The 13,598-nt window shown below is 51.4% G+C and overlaps 1 protein-coding gene across 6 annotated transcripts in view; it reads right to left on the reverse strand.

Annotated features, from left to right (window-relative positions):
• The window catches only part of Stk32b (serine/threonine kinase 32B), a 269,438-nt gene that overhangs the window by 39,536 nt on the left and 216,304 nt on the right, over window positions 1–13,598 (reverse strand). For all 6 annotated transcript variants that reach the window (XM_048784164.1, XM_048784166.1, XM_048784161.1 and 3 more), the window contains one exon: window positions 9,235–9,324. In XM_048784164.1, the coding sequence (XP_048640121.1) occupies window positions 9,235–9,324 (90 nt within the window). The remainder of the gene's footprint in view (window positions 1–9,234; window positions 9,325–13,598) is intronic.

Genomic DNA, 13,598 nt, shown 5'->3' on the forward strand with positions numbered 1-13,598 from the left:
GGAATCATAAATAATCATCAAGTAATTTAAAATAAGGTAGAAAAAAGGAACAGAGATAAAATACAGTGAGTAGAAGAATGAGAAAGATGATATACTTAAATTCAGCCATATCAATAATTACATTAAATATAAATGGCCTAAATATCAATGGCAAGGCAGAGATTATTAGAGTAGATAAAAAATGCCATCTATATGAAGTACACTTTAAGTGTAAAGGCACAGAGACAGGTTAAACAAGGGGCAGAAAGAGGAATTGATGGGAGTGTGCAGGAGGAGGCTTATCCTGACCCATGAGAGAAGACTTTTATCATCTGTTTTTGACAATGTCATGCTTGTACCCCAAAGTCTGCCATGGTCAGAGTCCTTACATCATGATAAACAGCAAAATCTACAAATGAGTACTTTTTTCTTTCTCACCTGAGGACATTTGTTAAGCACTTACCAGAACACTACTGAATACATCATGCAAACACTAATCAGGAGAAGGCTGAAATGGCACATTAATATAGTTGTCCCTCTGCATCTGCAGGTTTCAAATCCAGATTCAACTAACCACAGAGTAAAAACATTCAGGGAAAATAAAAGTCTGTACTGAACATTGTCAGCTTTATTTCTTGTAATAATTTCCTAGATAAATACAGCATAACATTTTTTTCATAATCTTTATATTGTATTTATTATATACAATAATCTAGACAGGATTTCAAGTCCACAGGAAGATGAGTGTTTATATAGTACTACACTGTAACATAAAAGGGCCTTGAGCATTTGTGAATTTTGGTACTCTGAGTGGGGGGTGTCCACTCAGAGTGAACCAGTCCTTCACAGACAGTGAGGGACAACTGTTTTCAGGCAAAGTGGACTTTAGAACAAGAAATGAAAAAGATATTACATAATGACCCATGCGGCAATCTGCCACGGAATGTAACTATCCTAAGTATGGAGTCCCCTTACATAGAGCAACAGAATACATGAGACCGTAGTAGAAGGAAAATAGACAAACCCACAGTTAGAGTTGGGAATTTCTACCCTGTTAACTTGGTAACTGATATAAGAAGTAGGCAGAATGCAGCATGGATAGATAGAAGACCTGAGCTACACTGTAAAGTGCCTCAATCCCACGTTTAAAGAACGTGTGACCCACAGGAACGTAGGCATTCTGTGCAAGTGTACAGACTACTCACCGAGACAGGCCATGGCATGCTGTAAGACAAATGACATCCGCAAGACAAGTGAGAAGAAAGGAAGAGAAATCACGTCAGGTCTTTCCCCTGATCATTGCAGATTACACCAGACGTCAATGGCAGAAGGGCACATGGGAAAGCCCAAATATTGTCGGAAATGTTTGTAACTGAATGAAAATGGACACGTAAAACATCAACATCTGTGGGAGACTGCTAAAGCTGGACCTCAAGTCTGTAGCACTAAATGCTTACGTTGGAAAAGAAGAGAAGTCTCAGTCAATTATCTAAACTTCTATTTTAAGAAATTAGAGTATGGAGAACAAATTAATGCCAAAGTAAGTAGAAGCTAGAAAGCAATAAAGATAAGAGGAAAAAAAACAATAAATAGAGGAAAACAATAAAGATAAAACCACTTCTTTAAGAAGACAAATACACTTGATAAACCTCTAACAAGAATGACAAGGAAAATCAAAGAGAAAGCACAGTTACCAACTTGAGGATGGCAAAGGGACATCGTTGCTGAATCTTTATTCATTGAAAGGATAAAAATGGGTGTTACATAGGCTCTGGTTCTAAGTGTCCCCTTCTCTAGAGTGATCATATGAAAGGTTATTTAAAAAGTTAAATGAAATAGGCAAATTCACTCATCCCAGTGGCACACACCTGTAATCCCAGCAGCTGGAGAGGCTGAGGCAGGAGGGTTGCAAGTTCAAAACCAGCCTCAGCAACTTACTGAGGCTCTAAGCAACTTAGCGAAACCCTGTCTCAAAATAAAAATACAAAAAGGTCTGGGGATGTGGCTCAGGGTTAAGAACTGGGTTCAATCCCTGATTTTTTTAAAAAAGCAAATTCTTTGCAAGACATAAACTATTAAATCTCAATTAACTTATTTCAGGAAATTGAATTCATCCTTAAAGGCCTTCCTGCAAAGAAAACGCCAGATCCAAACATCTTCACTGTACTGTTCTACAAAATCTACCAAATCCATGCAGATAGAACACTACCCTACGCAAGTCCTTGTTTCAGAAAATAGAAAGGAAGACCCCCACCTCATGCTACAATGCCTGCGATACTCTGATGCCCCAACCACACAAAGTTTTTATGAAAAAATAAAAGGACAAGATTCCTTAGGAACCAGATGTAAATATTGTGAGCTAGACATGAGCAAGCGGATCCCGGCACTGTGTAAAAGGAACCAGACATCAGGACAGATGGATTTATTCCAGGAATGTGGAGGCAGCTTCAGCATTTCAAAATCAGCCAGTGTGTTTCAACAGACTATAGATGTTTGATTATCTCAACAGATTCAGAGAAGCTCTTTGACAAAATTCAAAATGCATTTATGATGAAAACTACAAACTGAAAATAGACGGGATTTCTCAACCTGATAGAGAACAGGCACAAATACCTCACGGCCAACAGCAGCTGACTGGAGGAGCCCCAGATGGTTCCCAACCGCGCAGGCCAAGAGCTTGTGGAAGTCTTAGCCAGAGCAAGCAGGGGGGCTGCATGAGGAAGGAGAGCACCCGCCCTGCAAAGAGGAAATGAAACTGTGGTTGCAAACATGGTTGTCTAGGAGTAATCCCAAAGAATCTATTTTTACAAACTGCTAGAACTGATAAACAAGTTTAGTAAAGTGGTAAGATACAAGGTTCATACGCAAAAATGATATAACTTTAACTTTGAAATTAATGATTTGGAACCCATGATTTTAAACAGCGGTACTTGAAAATCCATTAAATACTTAGGTATAAGTCTAGCAAAATATGTGTCAAATCTGATGCTGAAAACTAAAACGCACGCACAAAAGAAGTCAAGAGGACTTAACTCATGGAAAGGTATTCTGTGTTGACAGGTGGAAGATTCGTCTCTCTATGATGCACTTCTTTCTAGAATGTCACACAGAGTCACTGTAATCCTAACAAAAACCCAGCAGGATTATTCTCTTGTAGAAATCAACAACCTGGTTCTAAAATTCACACGGGAGGGCGAAGGACATAGTAGAGTCAAGAAAGCTTTGGAAGGGTTGATGGTTTGTCCCTAATGTCAGGCATCATTACAAAGCTTCAGGGAAATTATCAGCCCAAGGGTGGACGTTTGGCAGGAGCAGAGCAGAATCCAGGGGGAGACCTGCACATGTTTGGTCAACTGAGTTTGACGAAGCCGCAGAGGCGCCTGGATGGAGAAGGAGGGTGCTTTCAACAGCGGTGCAGGAACCACTGGTCGGCCATAGGAAATCCCTGAAGCTCGGTCCACACCTCAAACCTCGTCCACAGGTTGAGTTACGTAGGCTCTGGCTCTAAATGTGAGACCCCAATGTGTAAAACTCCCACAAGAAAGCAAAAGAAAAAACTTTGTGACCTCGTGTAAGGAAAAGAGTTCAGTTGTGACCGAAAATGCAAGATCAATAAATGAAAAGTTGAAGCTGGACCTCACAGACATGTAGCACTTCTGCTTTTTAAAAGATTATTGAAGACAATAGAAAGTCAAGCCACTGACTAGGAGGAAATATTGCAAAATACCTCTCTGACAAAGGAAGTATATGCAGAATATGTAGAGAGCTCTTAACACCTAATGAGAACAACAGAAATCCGGTAAATTACTGGGCAAATGGTCTGAACAAGCACATCACACCAACCATAAGGATGGCAAATAGGCAAATGGAAAGAGGCTCAGCCCTGTTAGTCGAGAGAGAACTGCAAATTAAAAACACGCCCCGCCTGTTAGAATGGCCAATAAGAGGGCAGGAGGAGGCCCCGCACTGTCCAGGATGCAGGGCAGCTGCGTCTCCCACCTGTGGCTGTGGGAGGGGAACTGGCAGCCGCTCAGGGAAACCGACTTCTCGGAAAGTCAAGCCTACACTTACCACGGGAGCCAGCAATCCCAGGGGAGGGGTTCACTCTAGAGAAGGGGACACTACGGTCTAAAAAACCCTCATGTGGATGTTCATCGTGGCTTTATCCACAGCTATGCAAAACTGGTCACAACTCAAACGCCCTTCACCTGAGGAGCGGACACATGTGCATACGCCATCCACCAAGGGGGACTGACTCCCCACAGAGAGGAGCCAGCTGTGGGTACACACAGCAGGAGCAGACCACCCCCCCCCCCAACGCCTTCTCAGCAAGAAAGTCACGGAAGAGGCCATGCCCACGAGATGCCAAGCCCACGGCCTTCTGGGACAGGCGGAGCCATGGGTTGAACACCAGCCCCTGGTTGCTGAGGCCTGGGGCGGGGGATCCTGGGAGGGGAGGAACTTTCGAGTATCTTGGTTGCGGAGTTCAGTTCACCTGAGCGAGAGCCTGAGAGAGGGAGCGCACTGCCTAACAACTACCCCTCAAAAATGAGCACCTCAGTCTACAAACGTAGCAGCCTGTGCCTGTCCCCACCATGGCCAGACGAGTGAGGGTGGGGACACTGCCTGAAGAAGGAAGGAGTGAGGCCTGCATGGCCGACTCTCAGGAAGGACGGTGGGCACGGGGCCTCCCTGCTGGGGCTGAGCGCCAGCTGCTGCTGCCTCTGGCACAGAGCAGCTCCCCCACTGTCCTCAGCTCCACCGTCAGTATGTGGACAGTAGGAGTGTTGCAGGAGTGACCCTATTGTGGCACCCTTGTGGGCTCACTATGGCTGCCTTGGGGAGAGAAGCCGAGGTGTGGTGAGCCCCATCTTCCCCTGTGCACCCACCCTCCCTGGGCTACGCCCACTGGTCACGCCCATTGGTGAGGGTGAGGATATCTGGGAGCTCGTCCTGCAGGGAATGTGGGCATGGCCCTGGGCTGGTGCTCAGCACATGCTCAGTAAGCAACCACCTAAGTAGCCGGAAGGACAAGGTTATCAGCTGCCAGGCTCCAACACCTGCCATCTGTCAGGCATTGTGCCGTGTGCCTCCTGCACTGCTGCCATCACGTCCCCTCCACACACCCCAGTGGGACACACTGCACCCACCGCGAACCCCACTTCCCAGATGAGGACACCGAGGTCTTGTGCCCTGGACGATGGCGCTGGGCATGCACTGTGCCGGGCACTTCGTGCGCCTCTGTTGGGTAATGAGATTCGGCAAGTCCAGCACCGGCCCCTAGTGGAAGGCATCCAGTTGCTCTGAGCTGAAGCCCTCACCTCCCTTGGGCCCACCCCTGGCAAGCCTGGCCCTAACGCCTGTCACGGTCACTGTAAGGGCCTACTCAGAGTCTGGTTGTGCCTGTCCCAGCAGTGACTCACACGCTTGCGCCCCAGGAGCGCTGGGATCTGAGGACCAGGCGCCATTGTTCCCCTCTGTAGCCCCAGTGCCTGCGGCTGGCCCCGCATGCCCTGGAGCCCCGAGTGGCGGCTGGAACATTTCTGACTTCTAATCTGACATACTGCAGAGAGACTTTTCCCCCCTTCACTTTCGAATCCCATGTGCTCTTTTATTTAATGAAAATTCAGTTCTATGCAAATGTTTCTTCTGGGACCATCCTCTGTGAGCAGCCTTTTGGGAGCTAACTCATCAGCCTCTTCCCTGAATCCGTGTTTGGAACATTCTGGGAACTCGTTATTGGGCCTTTGAACCGAGGAGCTCAAGTGAGCGAGATCAACAAGCCCGCCGCCACTTGGCACTAGGAGTCGGCAGCGCTGGGAACCACAGGCTTTGTTTATTGAGAGCTCTTCACTTCCCTGTCTCCCGCCAGACACCGCTGCCTGGTGCTGTTCGCCTTGCGCCTCTGAAAATGCAGCCATTTGGAAAAGCAGGCGTGCTCCAAAGCCCATGAAGGTCTCTCCTGTGCATTCATTCATTAATTCAGGCCTGAGGCTCCTCTAATTAGGACACTAGCAGCCCCGAGTCTCATGCATAGCTGGGACAATATATTTATTTTGTGTCTGACACTACAGCTCTACAATATCGGAGCTCAGTGTCATAAAGGTGACAAACCTTTTATCTCGGCAAAAGCAAAGACTTCACATCCAAATAGATGCGGCTTCAGACTCTGGCCCCTTCACTTACACCTGTGTGACACCAGCAGGGCCAATTGGCCGCTCTGGACCTCAGGCTCCTTATATACCAAATGAGAGGGATGGAGAAAGCTCTCAGGGACCTTCCAAGGATGAAATGTAGCAACAGGTACAAAGTAGGGCCACCATACAAGTGGGTTTCTTATTCCCTTTGCAGCTGGGGCCCCTGTGGGCGTATCCAGCGGGTCCACTCTCCTCTGCTTTCCTTCAGTGGGAGGCCAGGGTTTGAGGTGGAGGAAGGCCATACAGCTCTCCAGGGGCGGGCTCGGGAAATCTGCTAAGCATGGAGTCCAAAGCAGGCCGACTGGTGGGAGCTGGTAGCAAACTGCCTTGAATGTCCCCAGTGGTCCAGGGGCTACATTCCTTGGGATCATTTTGCTTTTTGGAAACAGCCTAGAAACAGAACTAATTTACAGGATTACAGGGGAGGCTCCAAGTGGGGGTTCCTACCGCCATCTCCCCTCTCTCTTCAGCCCTCCCATGGGGGTCCCTCTCTGACTCTACCTGACCTTTCCGCAGAGCTCCCGAGGCCTCAGGTTGGTGCTCTGCTCTCCTGCTTCCCCGCCTGGGATCTAGCCCCTTCCTGAGGTTTGCTGATCTGGGCCTGGAAACCGCACCACCACACCTCCAGCCCTCCTCACTCCTGGAGGACATCGACTACCAATACGAGGTCCCACAGCCACCTCACCTGCAACGCCCTCACTCCCACCACACCTCCAGCCTGCTGCTGCTGTGACCCCCTCCACAGGAGGTGCTACTGCGACCCCAGCTGGCCAACCCAGAACCTTGCCTCCCCCCTGCTGCCCCGTCAGCTCCCGGGTCCTGCCCATCGGATTTCTCTTGAATCTGAAGGCAGTGACCTCCTTGGTTGAATAGGCTCTGGATCCTTCTGGAAAGGGATTTCAGAAAGGTCGTCGAGAAGGGAAGCTTTGCTGGAGTGGGCCAGCATCCACCCACGGCCGGGGTCTTCACAGGAGCCGCTAGTGAACGCACACGTTGTCAGGCCCTTCTGCTGGAGGAGCCGCGTCCCGAAGGCCAGGCTGCAGCCGCGCTGCTGAGTGTGGGAGTCCACCAATGACGTCCACCGGGGCCAGTCACCCAACCTCTCTGAGCACCCCCCGCACCCCTCCCCCGTCTGCTCACCTCCTAAATGGGAATAAATAACCGTGCCAGCCTGGTGTTTGTGAACATCAAAGGAAGCGATCGGCTCCGTTCCCGACAGTTAACACTGTGACAAGCCGCCTGTGGCTTTGCCATGTTTTTACAATGTCATCTATTTATTTAATAAGATGAATGAAAACAGCTTAGCTTCTGAGATGACAGCACAGATTTGGAATCTCCAGATCTGCACTAAACGCAAAGCAAACAGCTATATCAAAACCCCTTGATGTATCTGCTTCAAAACCAGGTTGTCCCCAAATACAAAACACTGCAGTGACGAGTGATGTCTGTCAACAGGAAACAGAAACGCCACGGAGCAGCAGCCGGTGGACCAAGAACCCCAGGCGGCCAGCAGGGTTCCCTGGGGCCTCAGTGGAGCTGGGGGAGCCAAGGGTCCCTGTGGGAGAGAGCCGGGGGACCAGCATCGGAGCAGCGGGCCCTGCGGACCAGGGAAGCCAGGGAGGGGAGCAGAGCCAGGCCTTAGCCGGCAGCTGCCTCAGGTCGGCCTCCTCACGGCCCATTCAGCCAGCAGAGTTCTCCTGAGCCACGTCATCTTCTAAAGTCCACAAGATCGCGTTTCACTTAGGAATGAGCAACAGGAAAGTATCAAATTCCACACAAAGTTATTGTAAGTGGAAGGAAAACGAAGAACAGAAGAACACACTCACAAGGCAAGTACCCAAAAAGAAGGGCCAGTAAATCAGATGAAAAGTGCCATCCCTGCCGCTTCACCAGAGCTGAGTCAGGCGGTGTGTGGTTCCACCAATGGTCACACAAGAACCGGGCCGTCAAGCACCCTGGCCCCGTGCGGTCCCTTCCACACAGCTGCACAGGTGACTTGCTTTGACCGACTGAAGTTCAGAAAATGTGACACAGCCATGCTGCTCAGCATGTGGGGATTATGTGCCTCATGTTGAAACTACTGCCCCTGTGACAGGAGGCCCACCCCAGCCCCTAAGAATGGGAGACCACATAGAGAGAGGCCCCTCCACCTGAACCGACCCCCAGTGGAACTGACCCTCCACTGGGGCCGAGCACACGTGACAGATTGAGCTCAGCCAACATGCAAACAGAGCACCCACCAACCAACAGAATGGTAGAAATGACACCCTGTTGTTTGTCCAAGCCTCTAAGTTTTAATGTGGTTTGTTGTGCAGGAATTGGTAGCTAATATAGGATTCAGAATCAACAACCACCAAAGACATTACACAAAATTAAGCAAGACATGAGAGTACAATACAAATCAGAAAAAAAAAATGCCTCAGAAATCAGTCAAGAGAACTCAGGAAACAAGAGACACAAAGGGAAAATCATTTCAGAAGGAAAAACATCGTAGAAAGCACACAGAGAGACACACAGATGATGCCTTAAGGGAACCGTTGCAATGAGGTCATTTTAAAAGAAACAGAGGAAGAAGAGGCAAAAAGGTTCGAGAGAAAGTCACAAATATTGAAGACTGGCAAAGAAGAACCAGCGTTCAGATAAAAGGCACCCTGGCAAGGGGCACTACAGCCAGAGACCAGGCACCTACTGAAAACAACCCTTCCTGACAAGTCCCCAGGGAAAACCCGCTGGAAATCACACACTGAAGGAGCACCGTGTACCGAGGCATGCAGACCCAGAACATAGCACAGGCGGTATTCTGCAATGCTCCTGGACTCCGATGAAAAAGGAGACATATGGTTTTGCTCCTACCTGGGCAGGCCAGAGCCAAGGCTTCTGGCTGAGTAGAAACTCCAGCAAACCCAGGGGCGTGGGTCTTGCAGAGGGGACAGCTGGGGAAAGGCCCAGGGCTGGAGAGCGGGGCACACACTGGGAAGCTGGGGTCTGGCGTGGGGTGAGGAGGGCGTGGGGCAGCCGAGGAGGAGAGGCAGGAAAGGCTTAGGTTGGGAGCACTCACCCATGTAGGGCTTGGTGCCAGCCATGGACGAGGCCTTCTCTGCTCCTCTCACCACCGTCGCTATGTTGAAGTCCGTGATGTGAACATGCCCTGCAGGAGCACAGATCACCCCAGTTAGCAAGAAAAACCCGGCTGCCCACCTGCGTCCTTGGGAGGTTTGTGGAAAATGTCAGGACTTCTGCTTACAGACATGTTTTATCTGACCCTTCAACACTGCCATTCTGCGTGCAGGTCTTAGAATTTGGATTCATCTGTACAACATACATGTTACTATGGATACCTAGATTGAGGGCAGGAAAAAGGAACAATGGATTAAAAGTTGAGAGAGGCTGATCTCGAGAATGAAGACTCCTGGTAATCAGCCCAGAGTGTGGCAAGGCTGTGGCCCGGGGTCCGTGGATTGGCTGTGGCTGTGAAGGTGGAAGGGGCTTGTTCACTGGGGTCAGTGGGGTCCTTAGCACAGCCCAACTGGACTTAGCATGGAGGGGGCAGGGATAGGATCGCTTCCCGTCCAGTCTGAAGCCATGGCATCTGCTCAAGAAGCACAGCAAGGACGAGACAGGAAAGAAGAACGGGGACAGGGGACATGGGGTGAAGGTGGGGGGAGGAGAAGTAGGGAGGAAGTTCAACGCGCGAAAGAAAGGCAGCTCCCAGAGCCCCGAGTCCTAGATCTAAAGGCGGCCCACTGTCACATGGTGGGAGGATGGCTGCTTGGCCCTTCACCAGGATTGAGGCCCCAGTGGGGGGCGTGGGCGCAGCTGGGAGGGGTGGCATGCACCAAATGGACCTGGGGGGCCTGGAGGACACCTCCAAGAGATGGACACACTCCTCCTGGAGCAGGTGCCCAGGGGTGTGCAGAGGGTCCCCGGGGACTGCCTGTGGGAGGGGAGTGCCCATGTGAGCAGCCACAGGGGACACAGAGCACCAGAGGTCTCCTGTGCCAGCTCCACACCTCAGGCCAAACCGCGAGCCCAGGAGTGTGCCCCAGCGGCTGGGTGGCTCCCTGGCCAGTGCCCCAGGGAGACACAGTGGTGAGCCGCTTATTCCGTGATGATCTCCAACTGCTCAGCACCTGTGGACAGAGTGGAAGCAACCAGCCAGGCCTCGGCAGGGACGGGTGCTTGCTCTCAGCGTCGTGATCCAGCCAAGGGAGGCTCAAAACCACTCCCCCGCCAGGGCCCTCTGTCCTGCACCCTCCTGCCCCTCACCACGAAGGCTGGCAAGTTCATGTTCCTGCTTGTGCTGTGGGGTGTGTGGAGGTGGGAGTGTTGGTCACTGCTGCGCCCCATGCCTGAGCAGCTCCACGCCTGGTGACACCCACCACCACTGTGATGTGATTTTGGAAACTTCACATAGGGTTTTTATTTGGTTTTCTTTCACTTCCCCCTTTCCTTCAAAAGTTTAGTATTTGCATTATAAACGTAATACTAGCTCATTATAATAAGTCAAAGAAACAGAACATGATTTTCAGTCCACTCTGATCCCTCCCCAGTGACTCTCCCCACCAGGCAATCACACTGATTGGGCTAGCTTCTCCATTAGTTTTCTGTTGGCTTAGGCACAGACATTGGGCCTTTGGTCAGCTCTTTCAATAATGAGTTCATGCTCCATGGGTCATTCTAAAAGCTACTTTTGCATTTAGCCATGTACCATGGATATCTTTCCACATTCATCTGCACAGGTCTCTCTACGAGACCTACAATCCCTTACCCTTTGTATCTGCTCTCTGTTGCTATAACAAAATACCTGAAATGTGATAACTTATTTTAAAAAAGAGGTTCTTTTAGCTCATAGAAAGGAGGCTGAAAGTCCACGTGTGTGTGGTCTCATTTCTTCAGCCTCTGGTGAGGGTCCTCTTGGCTGCACCATGACATATGGATGATATTAGGGCTGGAGCCCATGCAAAAGGGGAAGAGTGCCTAGTGCCACAGGAGGCCAGAGAGGGATGCAGGGGCCAGGCTCATTTTTATAACTTGTTCTTGTGAGGACTGACTCACTCCATGAGATCAGCACAAATCCTGAGAACAGTGGCCTAAGGACCTAAACCCTCCCAGGCTCCACTTGACAGGTTCCACCACCTCTTGCTGCCACCAGTCTGAAGCCTACTCACGGAGAAGGCGGAGCTTCAAGTGAGCAGGGCAGTGGCCTCGAAGCCTGATCAAACCCTGCCTGAGGCCAGGCCATGCCACTCCACTGGGCTTTGGGGCCAGCAAGGAGCCAGAGAGGGCAGAGGGAGTGCAAAAGGAGCTGGGAGGGGTGGGGTGTGGACTGCACAGGACGGGGCTCTGGGCTGCGGTGAGGACTGGGGCTTTCAGTCCACACAGGGGCTCTGCTCTGCTCTGTATCCTGAGTAGACCCCAGGACGGGGACAAGGACAAGCGCAGGGAACCCGGTGGCTCACTAGGGAGAGAAGACATGCAAACCCTCTCCAGTCGAAGCTGCTGCTCTTTAGGGCCACAACTGGCACAGGATAAGACCTCATGGTGGCCCTCAGGGCTCAGAGAGGAGGACACGACCTGAGGATCCAGAGGGAGCCACCTGCCCAAGTTCCTACAGCTGACGGCGTGGAATCCTGCGGGGTTTCCAGGACCCTCACTCCACAGAGCCCAGTCCAGGGCCCTCACCCGTGTCCTCCGGGCCCTCAGTCAGGGGGCCCTGCTGCAGCTGAGGCAGACCCGCTGGCACACACCCCGGAGTCTGCGCAGAGCGGTGACACCCTGTGTGACAGACGGCAGGATTCCATTTCTGCTTCCCCAGACGTGCTAATCGATGGGCCGTCACTCCCTGGTGCGTCCTCTGATGGTCGTGAAGATGTAGGAGGTGAAAATCAGTGTTGAAAAGCTTTCCTACGAGCGCCTTCTTGGGAGAATGGAAGTTCGACTGCAAAATGTGCAGGTGAGAACCGGGCTTCAGGTTATCTGCTTCTCATAAATGGAAAATATCCATGATTCAGAGGAAGGAGACGGGGGCGTCGCCAGGCCCGTTAGCGTGGTTCTAATGAGGGGATCAGCAATCAGTAATGAAGACAGCAGCCCTGCTCTGGGCTGTGCTCGGCCAAGTGCATGGGAAGCAGCTCACCGCCCAGCCTTGGGCACCACGTGGACGTGCTGGGCTTCACCCGCTGCCTGGCAGACTCCCGATCATTCTCCAGACCTGCCCTGTGAGCCGCCCTTTATCTCCTGCTTCCGCTACCAGGAGCCTCGCAGAAACCCACAGGGGCTGGGGTTTCTGTGTCATAGTCAGTTTGGGTGACGGTGATGGAGTGCCCCAGACAGGGCGTAAGTCACAAGCACAGCTGCTGGAGTTTAAATGGTGTCTTCCTAAATCACATGTCGGGATTCCATCCCCAGGGTGACAGCAGCAGGCACCCTCTCAGAGGCAGAGCAGCCCTCACCAGACACCCAACTACAGATGCTGAACCCTCCGTCACCTTGATCTTGGACTTTCCAGCCTCCAGAAGGGTCACACACGTCTATTATTTATGGACGGCCCAGTCCCAGATCTTTGGTCACAGCAGCAGGAACAAACCAAGATGCACGCCCTGCTGGTTTACAGGTGGCCTCTCCTTGCTCTGTGCTCCCATGGTGGCGAGAGTGCTGGTCCCTTTGTCATCGGATCAGGACAGCAATCCCACAACGGGTGTCACCTGTGACTTCATCCAAACCGTGTACCCCAACCCTCACCTTGGGGGTTGGGGTCTTGCCATATGAACTAGGGGACACATTCAGCCCACTGCAGACCAGGTTAGGCCCCTCCTCTAGATGATCTTGCTCCCCTCAGTTGTCACCCATCCTAGTGTCCACTATTCTGTGTCAGTCAGCTCTGGCCTAGTCTGCAGAAGAGACTCTCTGAGTGTTTGTTGATTGACCGACTAACCACCAAATAACAGAGTGGGCACAAGAGGCCAGGAGGCAAACCCGTGCCTTCCTCCTCCTAGAGACGGACCACACTGCCACACACCAGTGCACTTTGTCTCTCCACCTTCACTGCTGTGGCAATGGCACGTTTTTAGCCTGACCTCAGACAGCAAGACTCAACCGCCCTGCCCAGGGTTTTTGTAACCACCAGGCCAGGGTCAGGTTGGTGCCAGAGGGAGCTGGAACACTGGCTGCCAAGAACAGGACACCACGGGGCTGACTCGGAAGGCTCTGTGTCATTCCTCCCACTGTCCTCTGGGGGCACCTACTGCCTGTGTTGGGGAGGGGCCGGGCCTGGAGATGCTGAGCACCTGTGGCCACAGGTCATGGAACTGAAGAAGGAGGATGGGGACCAAAGTCCCACAACCCCCACAGTGGGGCTAGAATCGCTGATGTGCAAAACCACCACAATGTTTCCCAGGTGACAGTGGCTTATGCCCTTATGCG

Source organism: Marmota marmota, unplaced genomic scaffold (genome assembly GCF_001458135.2).
Source record: "Marmota marmota marmota unplaced genomic scaffold, marMar, whole genome shotgun sequence".
Classification (NCBI taxonomy): Eukaryota; Metazoa; Chordata; class Mammalia; order Rodentia; family Sciuridae; genus Marmota; species Marmota marmota.